Consider the following 20,865-nt stretch of genomic DNA (forward strand, 5'->3'; position numbering starts at 1 on the left):
AGTATTCTAGTGACATATTGCAGCAATGGATTTGTCCTTCATAGTAATGGTCTTCTGACCACCTGGTGGTGTTTTTTGAAGTGCTCTGCACTTAATGTGGGTGTTGCGTTGTCTTTAAAGAAGTGCGTTATTGCAAATGCAATACTTGGCAGCACACTGGGGTTTTTTTAGCAGTCACTCAGTTTTGGGCAGCTTTGTGGTATTAACGACCCTCTAATTTAATCTTTACTGAATTTTTCCCTTCTCCCTTCCCCTTGTGAAAATATACAGATGCAGCTGAGTTGTAAAGCTATATAGACGAAAGGTGAAAGCTTTGCTGATACAATAACCACAGAATATGTCACATGTTGAGACTACCACAACTTTCCTTCTGATTTTTTTTTATCTGTGAAAGTATAAACACAACTACTTATGCTGAAATTTTGTCATGTCAGTTGATTAATTTTTGAAGCCCACTCAGTTATTTCTGTCTCTTATTCAGAGCCTGTGTCAGCAAATTGCTTTTTGAAATCCCATGTCCTTTGCCAGGTGTATAAATAAGAACGTTTGCTTATTCTTTCTTCCTTATTAGCATCTTGTTCATATGATGTCCTCCACCTGGTTATTTGCTGTTTATGATGTTATGATATAGGCTGTGCTTTCACCTGATGCCAAGAGGTTTAAAACCAAAATAAAACTGTACAAAGTCATCTTTTTCTTCCTTCATTTAAGCGACAGGAGATCTGTGAAGGAAACTGTATGTAGATACTGATTTCTCAATTTGGCCTTTGAAAAGATTATGGAAGAGACTCTTGACCTGTTGTTCAGTAAGCCTGGGGGCATGGCAAGGCCTACATGTGACTGAAAAAAATGCCAGTGTTTTATAAGGAAAAAAACAGGATGACCTGATGACCAGAATTTGTCCTGTTAAGCAAAGAAGTCCAGACAAAAATCCAGTAATAGATAATGTACATGTCACTTTTATCTTTCTTGACTGGAAATTAGATCATATCATAATAATTCACAATGGCTTGCCAGAGACTGCATATGTGGCTGATAATTTTGGTGATAATGGTATGCTGCTTGGAAAAGAGTGTTTGGCTTTGTTTTTATTGGTTAATTACTCTTGCTGATTAAAGAAATATATTGCCAAACTAATACTATAAATGCTGGGAGGGTTAGGAATTGTCTATTCATACATCTGAAAACATAATGGTAAAAGGGGAGCACTTAGTAATTGAATGAACATATTTTCTAGTATAGGCTTATTGCTTCCTGACCTTTTGCTCTTGCATTAGAGACCAAGAAGACCACATTTTAATAATTTGTAAATAATGGACAAGACCTGAAGCAGTAAGGGAAGTAAATATCTTTCTGTACTGATAGTATGAAGCAAGACACAATGTCATTTCAGCCAAGGGTAAATTGTGGTTGTACACTGGACCCCCTCAGGATAACTGCCCCCAGATTTCTGTCTTTGCCTCTAGTTTTGCATCTGCTCTGAGAGTTTTCTCTCCATTGACTGGTGCTTGATTTCACCTATTTCCCGACTACTGCCTCCAGCTTGGTAATAGCACTTCTCAGTGCCACCAACCTCCCCTGTTTTCCCCAAATTTATTCAAAATGAGTAGCTTTGAGGCTAAGCCTGCAGATGATCAGGGATAGGGATACTTTCTGTCTGTCACATAAACTTGGAAGTGTTGTCCTTGCAGGACTGGACCAGACCAGATTAAGAGAGTAAGTTATAATTTAATAAGTTACAATTATTTTAACAGATGCAAGATTAGACATTTGGTAATCAACCTGTAAATGTCTAGATAAAATAAATTAGTTTAGTTATCAAAACACATTGCTGACAGGAGTTCCATGGGAATGAGAGCAAGCTCCCCACAGTGGGTATTGCTGGAGCTAGTGCACTATCACCAAAAATGCTGCTTACCATACTGTACCCTATACTTCTGCTCAGGGTTTTGGCTTTTTCACCCTGCATCTTGTAAACGACAGATTTTATTGTGTGGTCTTTCCTTTGGATACTATAAATTCGAGAAGCCAGCTAGTTAGCCACTTCATGGCTAAATTGTTTTATTATTGACTTTTCTTCTTGTTTTTTCCATCTCTCCTATGTTTAGAGAAAGTGTGCCTTTGGAGGCTGCAAATTGGAGCTGCTTTGAAGAACTTGCATCAAGCTTTAGTCAGCATGGAACATCCCAGTCTTTATCACTGGTTCTCATTAGCACCTTTTCTCTGGCACTAGTGCCAGCTGGTGTCTCATTTTAGGATTCATATAAACTATGGATTTGATGACTTGGTCCTTTTCCCCTCATCATGATTCAGCTTTGAAAACTGCATGCAATACCATAAGTAGGGAAGCTGCTTCTTTTAGTTGTCTAGATTTCTCCCTCTTTCTTTATAATCTTTTTCATTGTTGTTTTAAAGTACAAATTATATGCAGTTAAATATTAATTAATTTTTCGTTTAAAAAAATTGTGCATGAGGGAGAAGGAGAAATATGCAATTATGAGATGTCTGTCAAATACTGCTTTCTGTAAATTGAATGGTGTAAATGTGTCCAATGGGACTTTTCAAAGACTTACGCTTTTTCTCTCTACTTAATGTGATATTTTTGTTTAATAAATTTTCTACCAGGTTACTGATGCTCTTGTTTTTATTAAATTCTGTTTTCTGATATAACTGGTTGACTAGGTACAATACAATGACTGTAGTGATGAAGGAGATGGACAGGGTATCAAATCTGTGAGCAAAACTCTACCCTTGTGAAACTGATTTATTGGAGAGGCCCCTGAATTTTAGTGTTCTCTTCTCTTTGTCAGGCTTGCTGTGCCCAGCAAAACATTTTGTAATAGAAGTGCACAGAACTGTGTACTGCAATATTTACCTAATTATGTGACATTTATTTTGTAGGGTGTTTTTGAATTCCTGAGCTGTACTGTTGTATAATCATAAAGGATTTTTTTTTTTCTTAAGCAAAGCATCATCATTCAGACGGTGTCTTTTAGGGGTTTGTAAATGCATTGGATATTTAAAAAAAAAACAAAAACAAAACTGTTTCATTTCAGAAAACTATTGCAGAGATTGGCTAGATAATGTGTTAAAATCAATACATAGTTCTTGGGAAGACAAAGAATGCAACATGAAGGAGAAATTTGAATTGGGGTGCTGGATTCCATAGAAATCACTGATTACCAGTGTCACCAGGTTGGAGCATTTGCACCAAAGCAGAGGAACTGCAGATGGGAAAAAGAGGAGGGGAAGGGCATCATGACAAGAACTGGAAAGCAGTTGCAGACAAATGTTTCCCCAAAAGAGTAAGATAAGATAATATATTTTCCGAGTGTTAGAAATCTCTAAAAGGAAAATGTTGTGGTTACTTCTCAGATCAGGCAAGGGGCAGCACCAGAGCCCTGTACTGTGTCCTACTGACTCATTCCCAGCAGTCATTCCTGTCTTGTCACTGATGAAGGTTAAGAGTGGGTGTTTTTCAAAGCAAATATCTTTCTTGGAAAGGATAATAGAAGGGGAACAGGAAAAATATTAGCAGCAGAAAAAAGAAAAGTACTTTTGTGGCTCTTTTTTCCTGTTATATTAAAAAAAAAGAATGACTGAGCTTAAAAATTGTTTTCTGTGGATTGACCTAGTCAGTTGACTGTGTTAGCTATTGATATACATTGACCTCTTCCTGCTTATATGTAGTTATATATGATGCCTAAACCACTAAGCATTCTGTAAAGCAGTGGGAAGAAAAATGTCTACAGAAACTCTGGATGACAGAGATGTAGCATACAGGAGTGTGGTTGACTCATCTCCTTTAAGGCTATACCATAGTTGTTTTGCTTTTTGTTATTTTTGCTGTACTAAAGCAAACCTCAGGGGTCCTGGAAACTCTGGTCCTTAGGTTTAAAAAACAACTTACTGTGGCTAAAGGAGGAAGAAAGAATATACAAAGCAAAAAGCAAATCCACACCCCTCGCCTCTTTTTGCTTTTTTAAGGCATTAGTATGACTCCTTCTTAATTTTTATTTCTTTGTTTAGTTTAAAATAATAGGTCTGTTATTTTGGAGCAGTATTATAGTTTATTAACAAGTAGAAGTACCAGCTTAAACAGGGATTTCTGGTACAATGATACAATACTTTCAAAGACTGTTGTCTAAAGTGACATACATGGCGTGAAAAGGGAGGGAGAGCAGCAAGCAAGGATTATGGAAAAATGGTGTAACCTTATCACATGCACTCTTTTATTGACTTCTGTAGATGTTTTTAGGATGAGTTTTCCACATTTTACTGTTTGCTAAGTATCTTTTCTAAGTACCTAAGTATAGTAGTGAGGGAAGATGAGACTACAAAAACCTGTGCAAAATCTGCTAGGCTCTTATTTTAGCTTCCTTATGTTGCTTCTTTTCCTTTGTTTGAAAGGCTTAGCTCCTGGTATCTTGTTTGTGTGAGACTGTGTGCTTATATTTATGGTGATGAAGAGAATTGTGAGAATAAGAATAGGTTAAAGATCTGAAACAGAAGCTTGACTTCTTTTACTTCCAAGTAGGGAAAAAAAGTATTTTTAAACCTAGCTTCATGCTGTTTCAGGTCCAATTCCTGATCTCTATAGATTTGGTATTGGAACTGTTTGTTCAGGAAGGGATTAATTATCAGGCAGTGCAGTAGACTTACAAAATCCAAACCTCAGGCACAGTTGTAAATGACAGTGAAACATACACTGTGAATGTGAACCGGATCAATACTGTGCATTTACAAGTGGTGTTGGGTGGGGAGTAGATTGAGTAGATAATGTATAAAAATAGCTTACCTGAGGATCACAGAATCAGAGCTATTAAAAGACCTCCAAGATCATCAAGTCCAACCTTTGACTGAGTACTCCCATGCCCACTAAACCATATCACAAAGTGCCAGATCTATTCATTTTTGGACACTTCCAGGTATGTGACTCCACCACTTCCCTGGGGAGCCTATCCGATGCTTGACAACTCTTTCCATAAAGAAATTTTTTTATTGTATTCAAGCATCTGGTTGCTTTGGAAGTCTCTCATTTCTTGCACTACTGTATTTTACATATCACTGTTGTTTTTCTTGTGAGGAATCTCCTTGGAGCTGCTGCCCATGAAAAGTCACAGCATCAGTGCTCAGATTGCACTTGGTCATGGAGTAGAGGGAGCTGCTGCAGGTGCCCCAACTGCTTTTGGGAGGTGCTGCCTCCTGCATCTGTTTTTAGAAGGAGGTTGAATTGCACTGTCTGAAAGTGAAATGGAAAGACGGTGTTAGGTCATCTGATTTTTTTTCTTTAAACCATGGCAGTAGGGTGAAATTTGCACTTCCTGTTCATTTGTGATTAGCTCAGAAGAAGGGTAACTCAAGCTTCTTCCCACAGGCCTTCAACCCACCAGGCTTTGACAGAGGATGTAGGTTGCTTGGATGTCAGAAATGGGGCTTGGTGATCCTCTTACCTGGTTTGGGAGACAGCACAGATTTGTTAACAGTCCTGCTGTTGCAGCAGAGCATAAGAACAGCTGCTCTGGAATGGATATCAAATGAATTATTAGGGATTTCTATTTCCACGAAACAAAGCTTGTTTTGGCATGTTGTAAATGACATCAAAATGTCTTTAGGAGTTAATGTCTCCTGAGGAAAAAACAGAGGGAAGCTTTTCCTTTAAAACAAAAAGTAGATTAAACAAAATCAACAAAATTAATCCCAATGCATGACTTTAGCCCCGAGCAAGGGATTTTCCTACCTTATCCTCCCCTGCCACTGAGAGAACACTGAATTCATTCACACTAGCAACAAATGCAGTGTCCTGGAGCAAAGAGAAGACTGACAGGGAACTGAGTGCAAATGAGCTACACAAATGCCTAATTAAAGTTTAGCAGCAGCAACAACAAAAAGGAAATCTGTAATTACAGAAATCGTAAGGACTGTTAATTTCTGCTATGGATTATTAATTTCACATACAAAGAATCCATGAAACTCAAAGTGACAGTAGTTCATCAAAATTATAGCAACAGCCTTCAGCATTGGAAGTACCAGCGCTGAGATATAAACTCCCATGGGGGAAGTTAGAACCCATCCTTTTCATGGCTTTTTACTTACTGAAGGAATTTGGACTGTTCCTGCCATTCTCATTGTTGAACAGCAGTGATTACTCTTAGAATGACATGCTTATTTATTATATGTGAATTCTGATGCTTTATAATTGGTAGCAAAAAATTCTAGCTTTTTTGTAAAACTGTAGCAAGTTTTCTGCTAAGAATAATCAACTGTTTATATCCCTTTAATTTTGCTTATATCCTGCCCACCTGAGAGATTAGTAAGTAGAAGCATTCATCTCAAAACATAAATGTTGTCTTAAATTTACTCCATTATTCAAGCAATGTTTATGTAACTGTGTCATTTTCTTACAGTGATCCAGCTGCCAAAGCTCTATGGGAGTCCTTCATGAACCTCAAACAAAAGGAAGCTGTGATGGAGGCCAGGAGACACCTTGTGGAGGCTGCAAGCAGAGAAAATTTACCTATTAAAATGAGCATGGGTGAGTAATGTGGCATAGTCTCCCTTACATAGTGATAATGTGAAAGATGATGTCAGCTTCTCTTTTTCCACATAACCCTCTTGGGCAAAACCTACCCATTCTTGGTTCATCCCCATTCTTGTCAACAGGTTTCAGGTGACCTGCATGACTACCATAGGATCTTTCTGGTATATAAGTGAGAGAAAATTTTAAAAAAATTAAAAAGAACTACCTTGAAAAGATTGAGAACCATGAAGAAGCATTGGAGTTCTAGAAGGAGCATTGGAGTTCTAGAAGGAGGGTTTAAAAGGCATGTAAATGGTTAGCAATGCTACTTGTCTTTATTTTACAGAGCATGAAAATTTTTTTTCTAAAAAAGTTGTGTCCTGAAGGCAGACACTGTAAATAGCAACTGGAAGTTGTACAGCTCTTGCATATGATGACATTATATAGGTAGTATTTACATTACATAGGTAATGAGGCTTATGTCAAGTAAGGCTGCCTGGCTTAAGGGAGTTTAAGCTGAAAACTATGTCTGGACACACTTTAAACCTCAGTTTTTCAAAATATTAGAGAAACAGATTAAGACACAATGGCTTTCAACAGCTCTTTTGGAACCTCTATCTCACCATCTACCATACTCAGTACAATGCGGAAATTGATATATTAGGCATATAAAAACTGATACTGCCTCTATACAGCAATATTTTTTGTATTGTGTATACTCTTAGGTCTACTTCTAGCTGAATTTTTCATCAAGAGAGAAAGATCCTCATGGAATAAGTGTAACAGACTTTTATCTGTGACTCCAGAGTAAACTGCCAAGATATTGTAGAATTAGATTTACATCTAACTCATGAATTCTTTACTACTATAACATGTAAGATATTGTATGGTCTTTACAAATGCCTAGAGCATGCATTTAATAGATTATTAATCAGAAATACTGGATTTCTGCAACAGTAATGTTGTGAGCTGTTTTAAAGAAATGGAAAAGGAGTAGCTCAGAAAAGAGTATTACAAATTTGTCTGAAGGAGGAAAGGTTCAGTAAACAGTAAAATCTTGTTTAAGTTTTTACTATGCGTGTATTGACCATAATAATGTTAAGAAGCCCTGACTATTTTTCTGTGACATGCACTGTAAAAGTAATTATTATTAATGTTGAAATTAATCTTTGTTATAAAAGTAATTGCTTCTTGTCTTTAAGAGGTAATGATCCATCTGTGACCTTTGCTCTTTTGTGTGAATTAGATTAGCCACCCTTTCCTCTGTCCCCTCCCTGTGGTATCCAGTAAATGGCTGTAGTAACCTAGTTTTTAATCACAGTGGCTGACACTTACTGAATGTCTTGCATACATGGGCCTGATGCAGTGCTAAATGGAAACAGTATGAGTTGATGGTGAAACAAATTTCTGGGTTTTTTTGTTGTTGAAATATCATATAAAGTAATATTCATTGAATTTTGTTCTTCTGCAGATTGTATATTTATCTTGCACTAGAATCATAATCAGTTTTTTACTTTGTAGTCAAAATTCAAAGGGTGAAGTCAAGTTTGAGGCACTCTTGTAAATGATAAACAGGGGTAATATCAGAAACAAAGAGGGGGGCACTACAGTCACCAAAATAAAACATTTCCTATTGAGCAGAAATGCAGAAAACTTGAAACTCACACCCAGATGTCATATTGTGCTGACACATATTTGTTAATGACTTCTTAAACTGGACATCTTATATAGCATTCACTGGTTGCTCACCATGCTACAGGACACCTTACTTCTCTGTAGGGAAGCTGGAAATTGTGCTGTTTATCAATTGCTGCATTTGCTGAGAAGCAAGAAACTATATTGGTCTGTTCTGGTCCTGATTGCTGTTTTTATGAAAGGCTTCTACCACTGCAGCTGTGATATGAGGCAACTCTGGCTGGAGAGAAGGGAAATGCTTTCACTGGGCTCTGTGCTTAAACTTGAGTTATGATTTTATCTCAGGTTCTGCCTGTATTGGAAAACCTCAGTGGATTGCACATTGTTTTTCTCAACACTTAGGGTACTTTCTGAGTTTTCTATGGCCCTGATATTAAATGTCAGAGATTTTCTAGCATGAAAGTTTCCTCTTACTCTCTTTACTAAGACCAGCTGTGTCAGATGGTAAGACTTTTCCTTACTACTTCTTTTTTGCTTTTTTTTGTCCCCTGGAAATAAGGAGTAAATTACATTTGAAAGCAAAGCTTTGAATTCCATTTGGTGTAGCTGAGCCCTCCTGCAGTGGCCACCTGCCTGAAAAACTGCATCACTTGTGACACTGGCAGCATGGGAGCCCTGTGCAGTGATGGGAAACTCAATCCCATCCTGTTTCTGTATTTTCAGTGAAAGGAAAATAAATTCTGTTGTTTTCTGGTCTTCGAAAGGCTGCCCATGTTTCCCCTGCAAGGGATGTTCCTGGTGCTCAGCTTTCCTCTTTCTCTGCCTGGCTGTATGTGGCGGGAGCAATGACAGTTCTGGGAGGACACACAGCTCAACCTTTTGCTTTCTGATACCTTCTGAATGTGTCTTCCTCCTCCTGAAAAGGAAGGAGAAGTAGGAAAATTGTAGAAGGAGACACATCTTCTCTCCAGCACCTCCAGATGTCTGCAGGTCACTGGGAGGTCCATCTTTTTCCATTTAGATCAGCAGGAAGAGAGGGGAGGAGATCTGATGAAGGAGAAAAAAGAGAAATAAAGGATACAACAATTATGGTTACATTTTTTTGAGCTGGGTAGATTTGAGCTCTGCTTTCAGGTGTTCTTGAGTTGCATATTCACTGTTTTAATTGTATCCAGGGAAGTGGTAGTGGGGATGTCTGAAATACTTGTTTGCATGTAAATAGGTGAAGCTGTCCTTTTCTAGATGCCATTTAAATAAAGAGGCATTAAAATATTGCATGTCAATCTATGCACACACACACACACACTTCAAAAAACCCAAAAGCCAACAAACAACACTTTTTAAGAAATACATCTTTCCTCTGAGGTATTTGCATTCGTGTGTTATGTACATATTCATATGTTATGTAGATGGATGCTGGTAAATACTTGCCAAATTCTGGTCAGATATCGTATTGTGTAGGTGCAAATACATAGGTGTAATTTATTTTGGCATAATAAAAATCTGGACATTTAAAATGTATTTTATTTAAAGAATTAAATATCCTTTTGAAAAGATCTTGGAAGACAAGATTGTCTTACTAACTTTTGGATAAGATTTATAGCATTGTGCTAAATTTACGTGAAGTTGTAAATACTGGAAAGGGATTACTTCTGCCCACTGCTTAGTGAGTGACTGTAATGAAACTGCTCTGGAGCAGCAGAGAGATTGCTGCTTTTTCCATTCCTGAATTTCCTGCTCCATTCTTCATAGGTCTGATGCATATCTTATTCATCCTCTGAGCATGGGCTCCTGACTCTCTCCTTGAAAGCTTTACTATTAGCATAGTATTTAGCAGTGGTAAAAACTTTGCTACAAGTGTTCTTTTGTGGCTTTAGCAACTCTTCCATTTGAAAAGAGCACAGTAAACCTTGACTAAGTCTGAATTCCTTTATTGTGTCTTTTTACTGGCATGGAGACTGATGAAAGTCGAGACACTGGTCTAGTAACAGAAACAAAGTGCAGTGGGCTGTTACACAAGCCCTTGTTAGAGGGAGAAAAGCCATTTGGTTTCTTTCCATTTGAATTGTACAAATACAGTTTTGAAAACCAAGCTCACTATAAAATTAGCGAAGTCTTAGTCTTTGTGAAGTAAAAACAGTGCTGTAACTTTTTCAAATGGGGTGGTTTGTATGGGTTGAATTGAACTCTTATTTGCTTGCTAGAAATAGGAAGATGCTGATATTCTAGTGGGACAATACAAAATAATATTTTGAGTTTAGAGCAATAGATTAAAATGGACAGAATTGATACAGTAGATCAATACTTTATCTGAAAAAATAAAGCATATTAAATGTGCATTATTTTTTTTTACTAAGAGTTGCATTGGACTGCAACATGCTATTTGTTCTTTATGAAACCAATATAAGAATATTCTATACCATAAATTTCTGAAATTTTAAGGATATAAGCTACCAGCCAAGATAATGAACTAATATGAACTAATAAGGTAGGTAAGTATATATATATATATGTATCTCTTTCTTGATAAAACAAATCTGATCTCAGGTATTTAAATCTACCCTGACCAACCATTAGGACAATATTGTGATGGAGACAAGGAGTGAGACGACACCAGTCTGAGTCTGAGGTCCGTACAAGGGAGTAGAAGGAAGATCATCATTGCAGGGTGCAGTGTGGTCTGTGGGATATTTGAATCCATTCTGCAGCATGTCTCTGAGTATGTGATAGGTGTCTGGATAACAGCTGGATTTGGAGACACCTCTTTGGAGACCTCTTATTTTGTGGAGAAGACATCATATTGTAGACTGGTTCTTGGGATGCTTATTAAGTTTCTCTGATGCTTGTTTATCTGGTCTCCAAATCCTTTGGGAGAGTAACAGCAGAATCAGTTATGCAGCAGCCGAAGTTCTCCTTCAGGCAGCCTCATGAAGTAAGTGGCTTCATGAAGTAAGTAAGTTAACTTACTTCCTCATGAAGTAAGTTAACTCAACTGAGTTAAGCCTGGCTTAGCCTGAGGTGTCCCAAATGTCTAAAAGTGGGTCTCACAGTGCTCCTTCAAGGGCTTCCTGATCTTCTCAGGGCATTTTTCCAAGAAGAGGGAATGCTGCTTTTCTCAGACCTGAATTCCTTCCATTGTGCAGCCTGGATCCTGAACATGTAGTTCTTAAGTTAAATTAGTCTGCTCTTTGTCTTTTTAAAAGTAACAGGAGTCCTGCAGTGTGGGACTTTCTAGCCAAGTGGATTTTTTTATCCATCCTATTGCAATAGTGAGTTCCTGATTTCTCCCTGTGCAGCTAAAAACATAATCTTGACCTGAAGCAAATGTTCCCAACCTCAGTGATGGTCAATATAGCAGATGTTTCGTTGCATCATTCACCCCCGGAGGCAGGAAAGCTTTTTGCTTCTCAGTGTGCTAAATGTCTTTGAAGACTTTGAAGTGTTTCTGTAAAATATGGAAATATTCCTACTTGGGAGGCTTCTGTATAGGCCTTTGCATTCCCAGGGGAATGCACTTTGAGCATCGTGGGGTAGGCTTTCCCTGGTAACTGTTGATGAAGGTGGTTTCTGAACAGTATTTACCATACTGAGAACTGTAGAAAGACATTGATATTATGGCTATTTCACTTTGCAGTGTTAAAACAGGCTGAAGTTCAGGGCTTCAACCCTGCTGAGGGTTCACCTAACTAACTAAATAGATCCCATCTTCTGATAGTCATCTGGGTTTGCCAGTTTAGGACAGAAATGTTCCAAGCTCTACATGTGCAGAGAGAATGTAGCCTTCTGCTGGTGTTCTTAAACAACTAAACTATTCACCTAATCTCCTTATGTAACAGAAAAGATGAAGGGTATTCATATTCCTACCAACTAAGTTTTCTGTTTCTCAGGAGATATGACAAAGTAGCTGAGACTGAGAGATATTCATGAGCGGAAGTTTGGTTTTCATTAGTGACACTGCATCAGCATGTAGCATTGTCTAGAAGCATCACCATCTGAGGAGTCATCTTTGTACTAATCATTATACTTCTTTCAAGCTGGATGTTGTGCCTGTTCATTTTCTTTTCAGTCTCACCTGCTGATACTCAGAGTAGCATCCTTGAGAGCTTAAAACAGTTACTCAAGAGAAAAAACAAGCACGCCTCAAAATAACTGGATCTATGTGAAGTGAGACATGAGATGTCCCTATGCATATTTTGCAATTTATCCATCCTTTTTATTTTCTGAGTAGCACACATAGGTTCCTGTAGTTGAAAGAATCATGTGATTTATGAGGAGCAAGTATTTATGCTCTTGGTGTGAATCCTGTGCAGGTTGAAGATTGAGTTGAGTTCTTACTGGGCTTGGAAAAAGCTGTTGGTGTGGAGGCAACTGTGTGGCAGAAGCTTGGTGGTAAACAAGAAGATAAGGCAGTGGCAGAAAGCTCATTTTGAGAGCACAGCTTTCCTTTCTTATCAAGTGCATCCCAAAGGAAGAATTACATGATATAAAGTTGATTGAAAAGCTCTGGCAGGAATTTTGCCCTTTTTTATAACTACTTCCATCATAGCACAGAATGAGAGATATCAACAAATACAGATGAACTGTAGAATAGTCTTGAGTTGGAAGGGATCTCTGGAGTTCATGGAGTCCAACCTCCTACTCAAATCAAGGGCAGCTTAAGAGTTAGACTAGATACATTGTGCCTTGTTCAGCTGGATTTTGAATGTTAATGTGGTGGGTTGAGTGCTGGCTACTGAATTCCACAGCCTGTCTGGCTTCCTTGCACCAGTCTTAACCGCTTTTGTGGAGAAAATGTTCTTTCTGTAGAGTTTGATTTTTCACATGCTGCAGTGTGTGACCATGGCTTCTTGTCTTCTCACTCTGCACCTCCAAGTTGTCTGATTCTGTCTTCCCTGTGATCACTCATCAAATCCATGAAGACAGTAGCACCCCTCACTGTTATCATATTTTGGGATTAAGCAAACACATCTCTCTTAACCTGTATTTGTGCATCATTTTCTCTAGCCTGTATCATTGTAGTGACCCTTCTGTGAACCTACTCTAGTGTGTCTTGTACTGTGGAGCCCAAAACTTCATATTCCAGATGCTGCCTCTCAAGTACTAAATAGAGATTTACAACCACTTCTCTCTGCCTGCCAGTAGCTTGGAGTACCAAATCCTCATCTGAATTGTAGAGGTGAAAAGAATGTTTTGGAATGTGCAATCCCACTGGCTACTGCTATTGCAACAACAGCCACAACTTTTGAGAATGAGTTTAGAAGAGACCCGGGAGATAAGTCCTGCCCTATTCTTCAAGTAGGCATGCTATGTTTATAGAAGGAGACTGAGATTGATAATGTGAAGTGCATTCATAAAAAAAAAAATAAATTTTAAGCAGAATAGGTAAGCAGAGATGTTTCAGTCCAAAACTGCAACTACCCAGAATAGTATTGAAATTTAAAAAAAAAAAAAAATCTTTGGGACCATTCTGTAGCCTCTCTTTGCAAGAAGTTGTTTGGAGGCAAAATTTCTCCCTCAATATTTTAGGAAGGTATTCCCTGCAGGTGACTGTAAATGGCTTTTAGGTGTTCTTGTTTAGCAGAACAAGTGTTCTTCAAATTTGTTTTGAGTGTTGTGGGTTGTTTGAGTTATGGTTTTTTTGTTTGATTGTTTAATGACTACTTAATTATAGATTGTGTGAATTTACCTTAAAAAAGAAGTGTAATATTGGGAGTACTCATTCTTGATTTAAGTTTAAAGAAAAATTTTAGCTTGTTCTGAAGTACCAAATACTACGTTTTACCCTAAGGTCTTGTTTATTTTTTTTTTTTTTTACTTTATTTCTATTTCTGTGACTTCATATTCTTGTAAAAATAACAGTTCTTAGGTTAAGTTATTTTTCAAAGTATCAGTAAAGGTATTTGTGTCTCAATTGTTTCTCAGTGTCCTATGAATAATGTACTGCATGCTAAGTAGTTTCTTGTGGTGTAAGATGAGTAATGGTTCAAGCCCAAATAAAATTGTAAAGTCTATCATATTTGTCTCATACCTCATCTACTTTGCACTTCACTACTCTGAAACAGTTAGCAGATGGAAGTGAAATACAGAACCCTGTGCAGTCATGGGAAAAAGAAAAATATATTGATAGTATGTTTTCTTTGATTAAATTGTAGTTGGCACATGGGTGCAGGACTATTTGGCAAACCTTACTGTTACTTTTAAGAGGAGAGTGGGGTGACATTAGTCTTTCTATGTGCCTGGATTTTTTTTTTTAATAAAGTTTTAATTTTTCATTATTTTTAGATCAGCTTTTTTTGTAGAAAATAAACAAAAACATCGAAATATAAACATGGGGTCAAGACTCCTTCTGTGTCTGGTTGTGATTAGAATTGAAGATAATTCTTTAAAATTTAAAAATAAACACAAGTGTTGCTCTTCAGAAGTTCTTTTAAATATGTAATTTCATTATTTGTATCATTTCCTAATATCATACTGCAAAGCTTATATAAGCTTCAGTATGGAGTCTTTTTGTCTTAATAAAAGTATAAGGAAAAGCCTGTGTTAATACAGTCTTTCTCTAGGCAATTTCAATGATGTTCACAGTAGTTAGGAGTAAACATTGATGTGTAGTTAAACATTTTTGGAGTTTTGAAACAAAGGTTTAGTGCAAATCGTCATTGTTACTAATTTTTTGTATTGTTTACGTCAAGAGAAAATGATTTTGAGTTAAAGGCTTAAAAACTTAAATAGCATTTACTTGCACATATACTGGTAACTGGTATTGTTTTGAGGGGTTTCACAACTAACTTTACTTGTTCATTTTCTGGAATCTGTAGTGGTAGCAAGTTAGTTTCTGGCATCTCTAAACAAACAACTTTTATACCAATCCAACCAGAAAAGGTTGAAATGCATCTTCTGGTTTTTAAGTACCCGTGGATCAGTTCTGATAAAGCTAGATCAAAAGTCTTTCTCTCTAGAAATAAGCTGATTAAAAAGAAAAGAAGTATCTATACACACATACACATAATTTTTTAAAGTATCAGTTATGAATGCTGATGCAACTTCCTGAAAAAATATAATTGTATTACTATCTTCTGTTCTCTGCTGAAATTTATTTGGTGGGGTTTTTTTTTGTAAACACCAAGGATTTTTTACTCATTAAGCTTTCTTTATTTTTTGCTAATAATGAGTTTTATTTTATCATCTCAGTCTTGAAAGTAAATACTTTGATTTTTGAATTTGAAGTTGTTTTTTTTTAAAAAAAAAAGCCACTCTACAGTAGACTATCCATTTGTGATAATCAAGATGTGACTAAGAATACAGGAGCAGGTCCCTTAAGCCTTTTTGTATCTGGATGAAAAATAAAATACTTCAAGTGTGGAAAATGAAATTCACAGCAATTGCTGTTCTTTATATCTGTGGGGAAGCAAAATTGAAAATAAGATAGAACTTGCTGTTATGTGTGCTGTGATATCTTCATTTTATAGAGTACATCAGCCACAAGGACTGTGTTTTACATCAAGGAAGAGTTGATGAGTGTGGGTTGGGAGATGCTAATTCTAGCTTGCAGTGGGAACACATGGCACCTGCACTTTGGTGGAACACTGTTGTGGGTATCAGCACTAAGTAATGTACTTTGTGTGTCTGATGACCACAGAAAGGACTTTAGAATTTGCTTATGTTAAAACAAAACAAGTTTAACAAACTTAAAGTGGCTGAAAGTAATGTAGAAGTAAAGGAGCAGAGTGTCACTGAGAGGAGCCTGTGCCAAAGGATTTAAACCAAAGATAAAATGCATGCTGGTGTGTTTGCAATGTCTGTAGGTGTAAAATTTGAGGTGGAACATGGCAATTCATTACAACTGTGTGGGTTACCCAAAGCTTTTTTTCCAAAGTGTAATTGTGTAGCCTCAGTCTGGTGAAGGATGACTTCTTACACAAGAGACGTGGTGAATTACATTTGTACATACTCATTCATCATCACATTTTCCATCCCTATTTAATTGCTTACCACCCAAAATGAATGTTAGGATATTCTCAGCTGCAGAAGTCTTCCAGAAATCATAAGAGAAATAATAAGTCCTGTGAATAGTGTACCAAAGAAGAACAATGACCTCCTTCTCTCTGGGGCAGTGTGCCGAGAACACAATGAAGTGTTTCAGTGTCTGAGAACATATGTCGTAGGGTAAATGAGGACATACACAAGCCACCTGACATTCCTTTGGGAATGTTATTTTTAAGACAAACAAGTTGATTCATTTCTGTGAGAAGTTTAAAGTGTTCTGGAGATAATTCAGCCAAATGTGTAGATTTCAAGTCCTTTTGCAGTCACAGTGAATTACTGTTTCCAAGGGTTACTGGGTTTTAAGGGCTGGAGACACTCCGTTTGGGAGCCAGCTTAGTACTCTGTATTTATTAACTTGGTGGAAGTGGTAAAAACTAAGTAATAAAATCCAACCTCTATGCATATTTACTCAGGATTTTGAGGAGTATTTGGTAAACTCTGGTATGCCAGTATTAAATGACAAGTTTTATATTATGACAACCGCTGGGAAGCTTAATTGTGGAAGATGCGATTTCACCTGTTTATTCAAACAGTCCTTCTTTTTTAAAAATTTGATTTAATATTTGGGAGGGCAATCAGAGAGTGACCCTGGCTAGAGATGATTGTTACTTTTTTGTGCATACTGACTTAATCATAAGAGGGAAAACTGAAAGGTAGAATCCACAAAGAAGGAAACAATCATTTGAAGGGCCAGAACTTTTAAAAACAACGTTCTGAAGGACATAAAAGAAAAAAATTACCAGTTCATGTTGAAACAGCTAATCCATATATTTGTCAAAGCCTTCAGGATGTATTTGAAAACATGAAACTGTAGATGGTCTAGGAGTCATAAATCAAAACTAGGGTCCTATTTAGGCATCTGGATTTAGGTGCTTAGAACTGAAAATCTTGATGATTATATTAGAGTGCTTAAGTTATATTTGTCCCTAATTGACAAAAAGCTAATTGATTAGCTTTTATTTGTTTTAAGGCATGTAAAAAAAATTTCAAAAGATTAGTCAATGGAACTGATATTTAAGAACGGTTTCCATTTTGTAGTAAAAGATTAAGGCTTATTAGGAAAGAAAGCTAAAACAGCATATGGCACTTATGCGAATATAATCGGTCTTTATAAGAACACTGTTAAAACAAGGATAAAAACATACACATCTAGTGATAGAGAATAAACTGCTTTTGGGATAACTAACTCAATGCTGCAGCTGATGGGACTTAAGCCAAGTTGGGTTAGATGTTGTCTGTGGTTCCATGAAAGCCACTGCAATAAACACCTTCAGATGTGAGATGTGGCACGCTCTGCCTCCCTTAAGGTCTTGAGATGTACTAGAAAGCCAATGACAGGCAGGCAAGAGCAGCTGACATCCATTTCCTGTGCTCTGCAGATGGTGTTAAGGTGGCAGGAGGAATGGGGGTCAGTAAGGGCCGGTCACAGCTCTTCCCTGATGGCACAGTGCTGTGGGGATAGGCAGCAGGAGGCTGCATACTTTGGGGTGTACTTCAGGGACTGCTCAGATTCCCAGAAGGGATTTATCCTAGCATTGATCTAGTGGGGACTTGCTATTTGTACTTATATTTGTGACTATGGAGTTATCTGGGTACTGGTGTTTCTGCCACAAAAAGGGAGAGGCCCCAGAACAGATGGGCTCCTTTGTGGGAGATGAGCATGTGCTGTTAAAAATAAGCCTGAGACATCTGCTTTCAGTCTGCTGTAAGTTTAGAGCTCTTCAGGTCCAGAGCCTTATTCTGGAGAAGCCAGCCAAACAGCATCTCATACTGGCCTACTTTCCTTCTCTCCAAAGAACTAGGGATTAGCTGATGTTCTTTGTTTCTTTATTAACAGTTTAAGGGCCAGATAACTTTTGAAGTAAGCTAAACAAAAGTTGAGATTAAATTATTTTCCTGGCACTTGTTAAAGATTGTTATTGAAGCTTCCCAAGAATTTTGAGTTAATAACAACATCTGGAAATTACACTAACAAGGAGATGTAAAGGGCATCATCTGTCCTGCTAAATTGCTCTCACTCAGTTTGTCAAATATCCAGCTCCCTTAGCAGCACAGTTTCCCAGTTGGCTTTGTGGAGTACAAGCACTTTCTACATTCCTCACAAGTATCCAGCATTGCTACTGGAAGAGATAGGTCTATGTTGCTTAGACTGTGGACAAGGAAAACAATTTATCTGGATTTCTTCAGCCCTCTACTGACTTGAAAAATCTCATCTGTGAACATAAGCGTGCCAAGATTGTTTCTTATTCTTGGTTCTTTCAAGTGGAAAATGGACCTCAGCAAATAGATTCCAGCCAGTGAATCTCTGTTCTTGCACAAAACTGAGCAAAGTTAAAAGCTGCATGTTATTTGGCGGTTCCTGCAGTCTTGGAAAAGCATCCACTGATTTACTCAGTTGGTCGCTGTACTTTCTTCTTAACTTGTTTCCTTGTCCCTATGGAGATAATTAACTAAGTGTTATATGAAAAAAATGAGGCCTGGATATTTGGAACAGTGCATTGATAAGTCTGACCTTTGCTCTTTAGACACCTTGTTCATCCATAAATTTTTATGGGATAGCGCTTTTGGATTATGAATTTTGAAAAATTGCTTCTACCAGTACATGTATCTTGAAAAATAATTATATTCTTGAAGCAATGCCTGCATTGCACTACATAGACTAAAGCATTAATTTCAAATGGAAAAAAAGTCATACTGGTAAATTGTGTCTTATCTACAGATGTGGTTTGTCCAGTTGAATTTTGTTTAACTGTTAGGGTGAAAGTCTTTTTGTTCCGCTCAGTCTACTCTTACTGCTAAACCCCAGATTTTTGTCAGACCTTTAATATGAGTTGCTGGTAATTTCTGCCACAGTATGTCTATTTTGAGTGATCTACTTTGCCAATAACAGAAATACTTCTTCCCTTCAGACTAATTGTGCATGTCATCATTTGTACATGTATTATGAACTGTGTATATTTGTATGGTAAAACATTGAAAATGTTGATATTCAGTGCTGCTATTTTCATATTTAGCAACAATTTATTCAATTAATTATTAAAAGAACAAAACCAAAACCTAGCAACACCTTCTGCAGTTGAAAAGTAGGCAAAACCGATCTGCAGTTCTTTTGGGATCTGCTGTAAATTCTAGAAAGTTGGAGGTGGAATTCAACCAATATGTTGACAAATTAATTATTATAGGAATAAAGGATTGATGGGGGCCATTTGTATTGAATTAATTCTTGTGAACATTTATGCAGCTGCTCATTAGACACTCATCAAACCTCACCTTACATTTGTTGGCCTCCACTCTTGCCTCCACTACTGAAAGACTGACAGTGATGTTTCTTAATGTCTTGTGTAAATATATTTATGTATTATTTATCCCCATTGGTTGTAGTACCAGTATTGAACTTTCATGTAAATGTTTTTTATGCATTCAAAAAGGCTTCTTTTTTTTCAGCTGGTGTAGGGAGCCCATATAAGCCAGACACTTCTGTCTTGCTTTCCTAACTTTATTTCTCCATCATCCTAATTATATAGTAATCTCTCTGTGCATGCATCACACTTTTGAGTTCAACTTCCAGGAATGGGAGTGATTTGAGCTGCACAGAGTGCTCCTGGAGGGAGAGGCTTTGTCACTTGAAAGGAATTGTATCTGCTCTTTTACAATGAAGAAGCCTAGACATTATTTCCTTCTTCTGTCATTTCCACGTTTTAAATCCACATTTACAGCTCTTACTCTAGCCTCAAAATACATCATTTTTATACTCTTAAATTTCATCCCACATTTTTCCAATACTCAAAGCAATCCAGCTCTGTTGGCTGCTCTTTCTCCATATTAATGATGTTCCACAAGCTTCTGACAGCACCTGTTTTGGCACCATTTATTACCAAAATTTGTACTATAGATATGTACAAGCACACAGAAGAGCACTCTTATTTTACCTTTTCTTTTTATATGCTAGTACTTCTCTATTGCATATTACCATCTGCCATCTGTTTTTGGATGTTTCTTAGGTATCCTACAATTCTTGTAATTTTAGTCTTTTCCCATTTAAATATGGTTATGGCACAATTAATGCTATGTAAAATCCTTGTGCATTGTAATTAATTCATTAATTGGTTGCATATCAGTTTGACACGATGTTCTTTGGTAAACACTCTTTGCATTTTCTCACATTTTTAGGTGTGATATAAGATTTTTTTTGTCCTAAAGCTTTTCACACTCTTGACATCAGCTAAATAAGGTAGCTAATTCACCATTTCTTTGACACAAATGTAAGTTTTCTCTTTTCCTAGGCTGGTCTAGTCTCTGTTATGTCTTACTTTTTATCTTCCATTTATCAGAGTACTAAAACACAGTGTTGCTTCATCACACTGATGCTCAGTGTTTCTTGGATGGGACAGGTCCCTCAGTAGTGAGATTGGTGACTAGTCTGTCATGTTTCTGTTACTTCTGTAATATCCAGTGTCATTCCCTACACTACTATTTCCTTCTATTTCCCAAGATTATTTATTTAGTGCACAAATATGTTAATTGTGCCAAAATAGCCATTCATTGTTTTTTGGCTGAATTAGTACCCACATATCATCAGTCTGTTTTTCTTCCCTGCTCCCAATCCTCCTATATTCTGTTAACTTTCGGGTTTCACTGTGTTACTTCCCAGTGACTACTTACTGATT

The 20,865-nt window shown here is 37.1% G+C and overlaps 1 protein-coding gene across 1 annotated transcript in view; it reads left to right on the forward strand.

Moving 5' to 3' along the window:
- SCFD2 (sec1 family domain containing 2) overlaps positions 1 to 20,865 on the forward strand; it is a 186,540-nt gene that overhangs the window by 23,308 nt on the left and 142,367 nt on the right. The window contains exon 3 of the mRNA XM_056490506.1: positions 6,408 to 6,535. Within this exon, the coding sequence (XP_056346481.1) occupies positions 6,408 to 6,535 (128 nt within the window). The remainder of the gene's footprint in view (positions 1 to 6,407; positions 6,536 to 20,865) is intronic.

This window comes from Oenanthe melanoleuca, chromosome 4 (assembly GCF_029582105.1).
Source record: "Oenanthe melanoleuca isolate GR-GAL-2019-014 chromosome 4, OMel1.0, whole genome shotgun sequence".
Lineage (NCBI taxonomy): Eukaryota > Metazoa > Chordata > Aves > Passeriformes > Muscicapidae > Oenanthe > Oenanthe melanoleuca.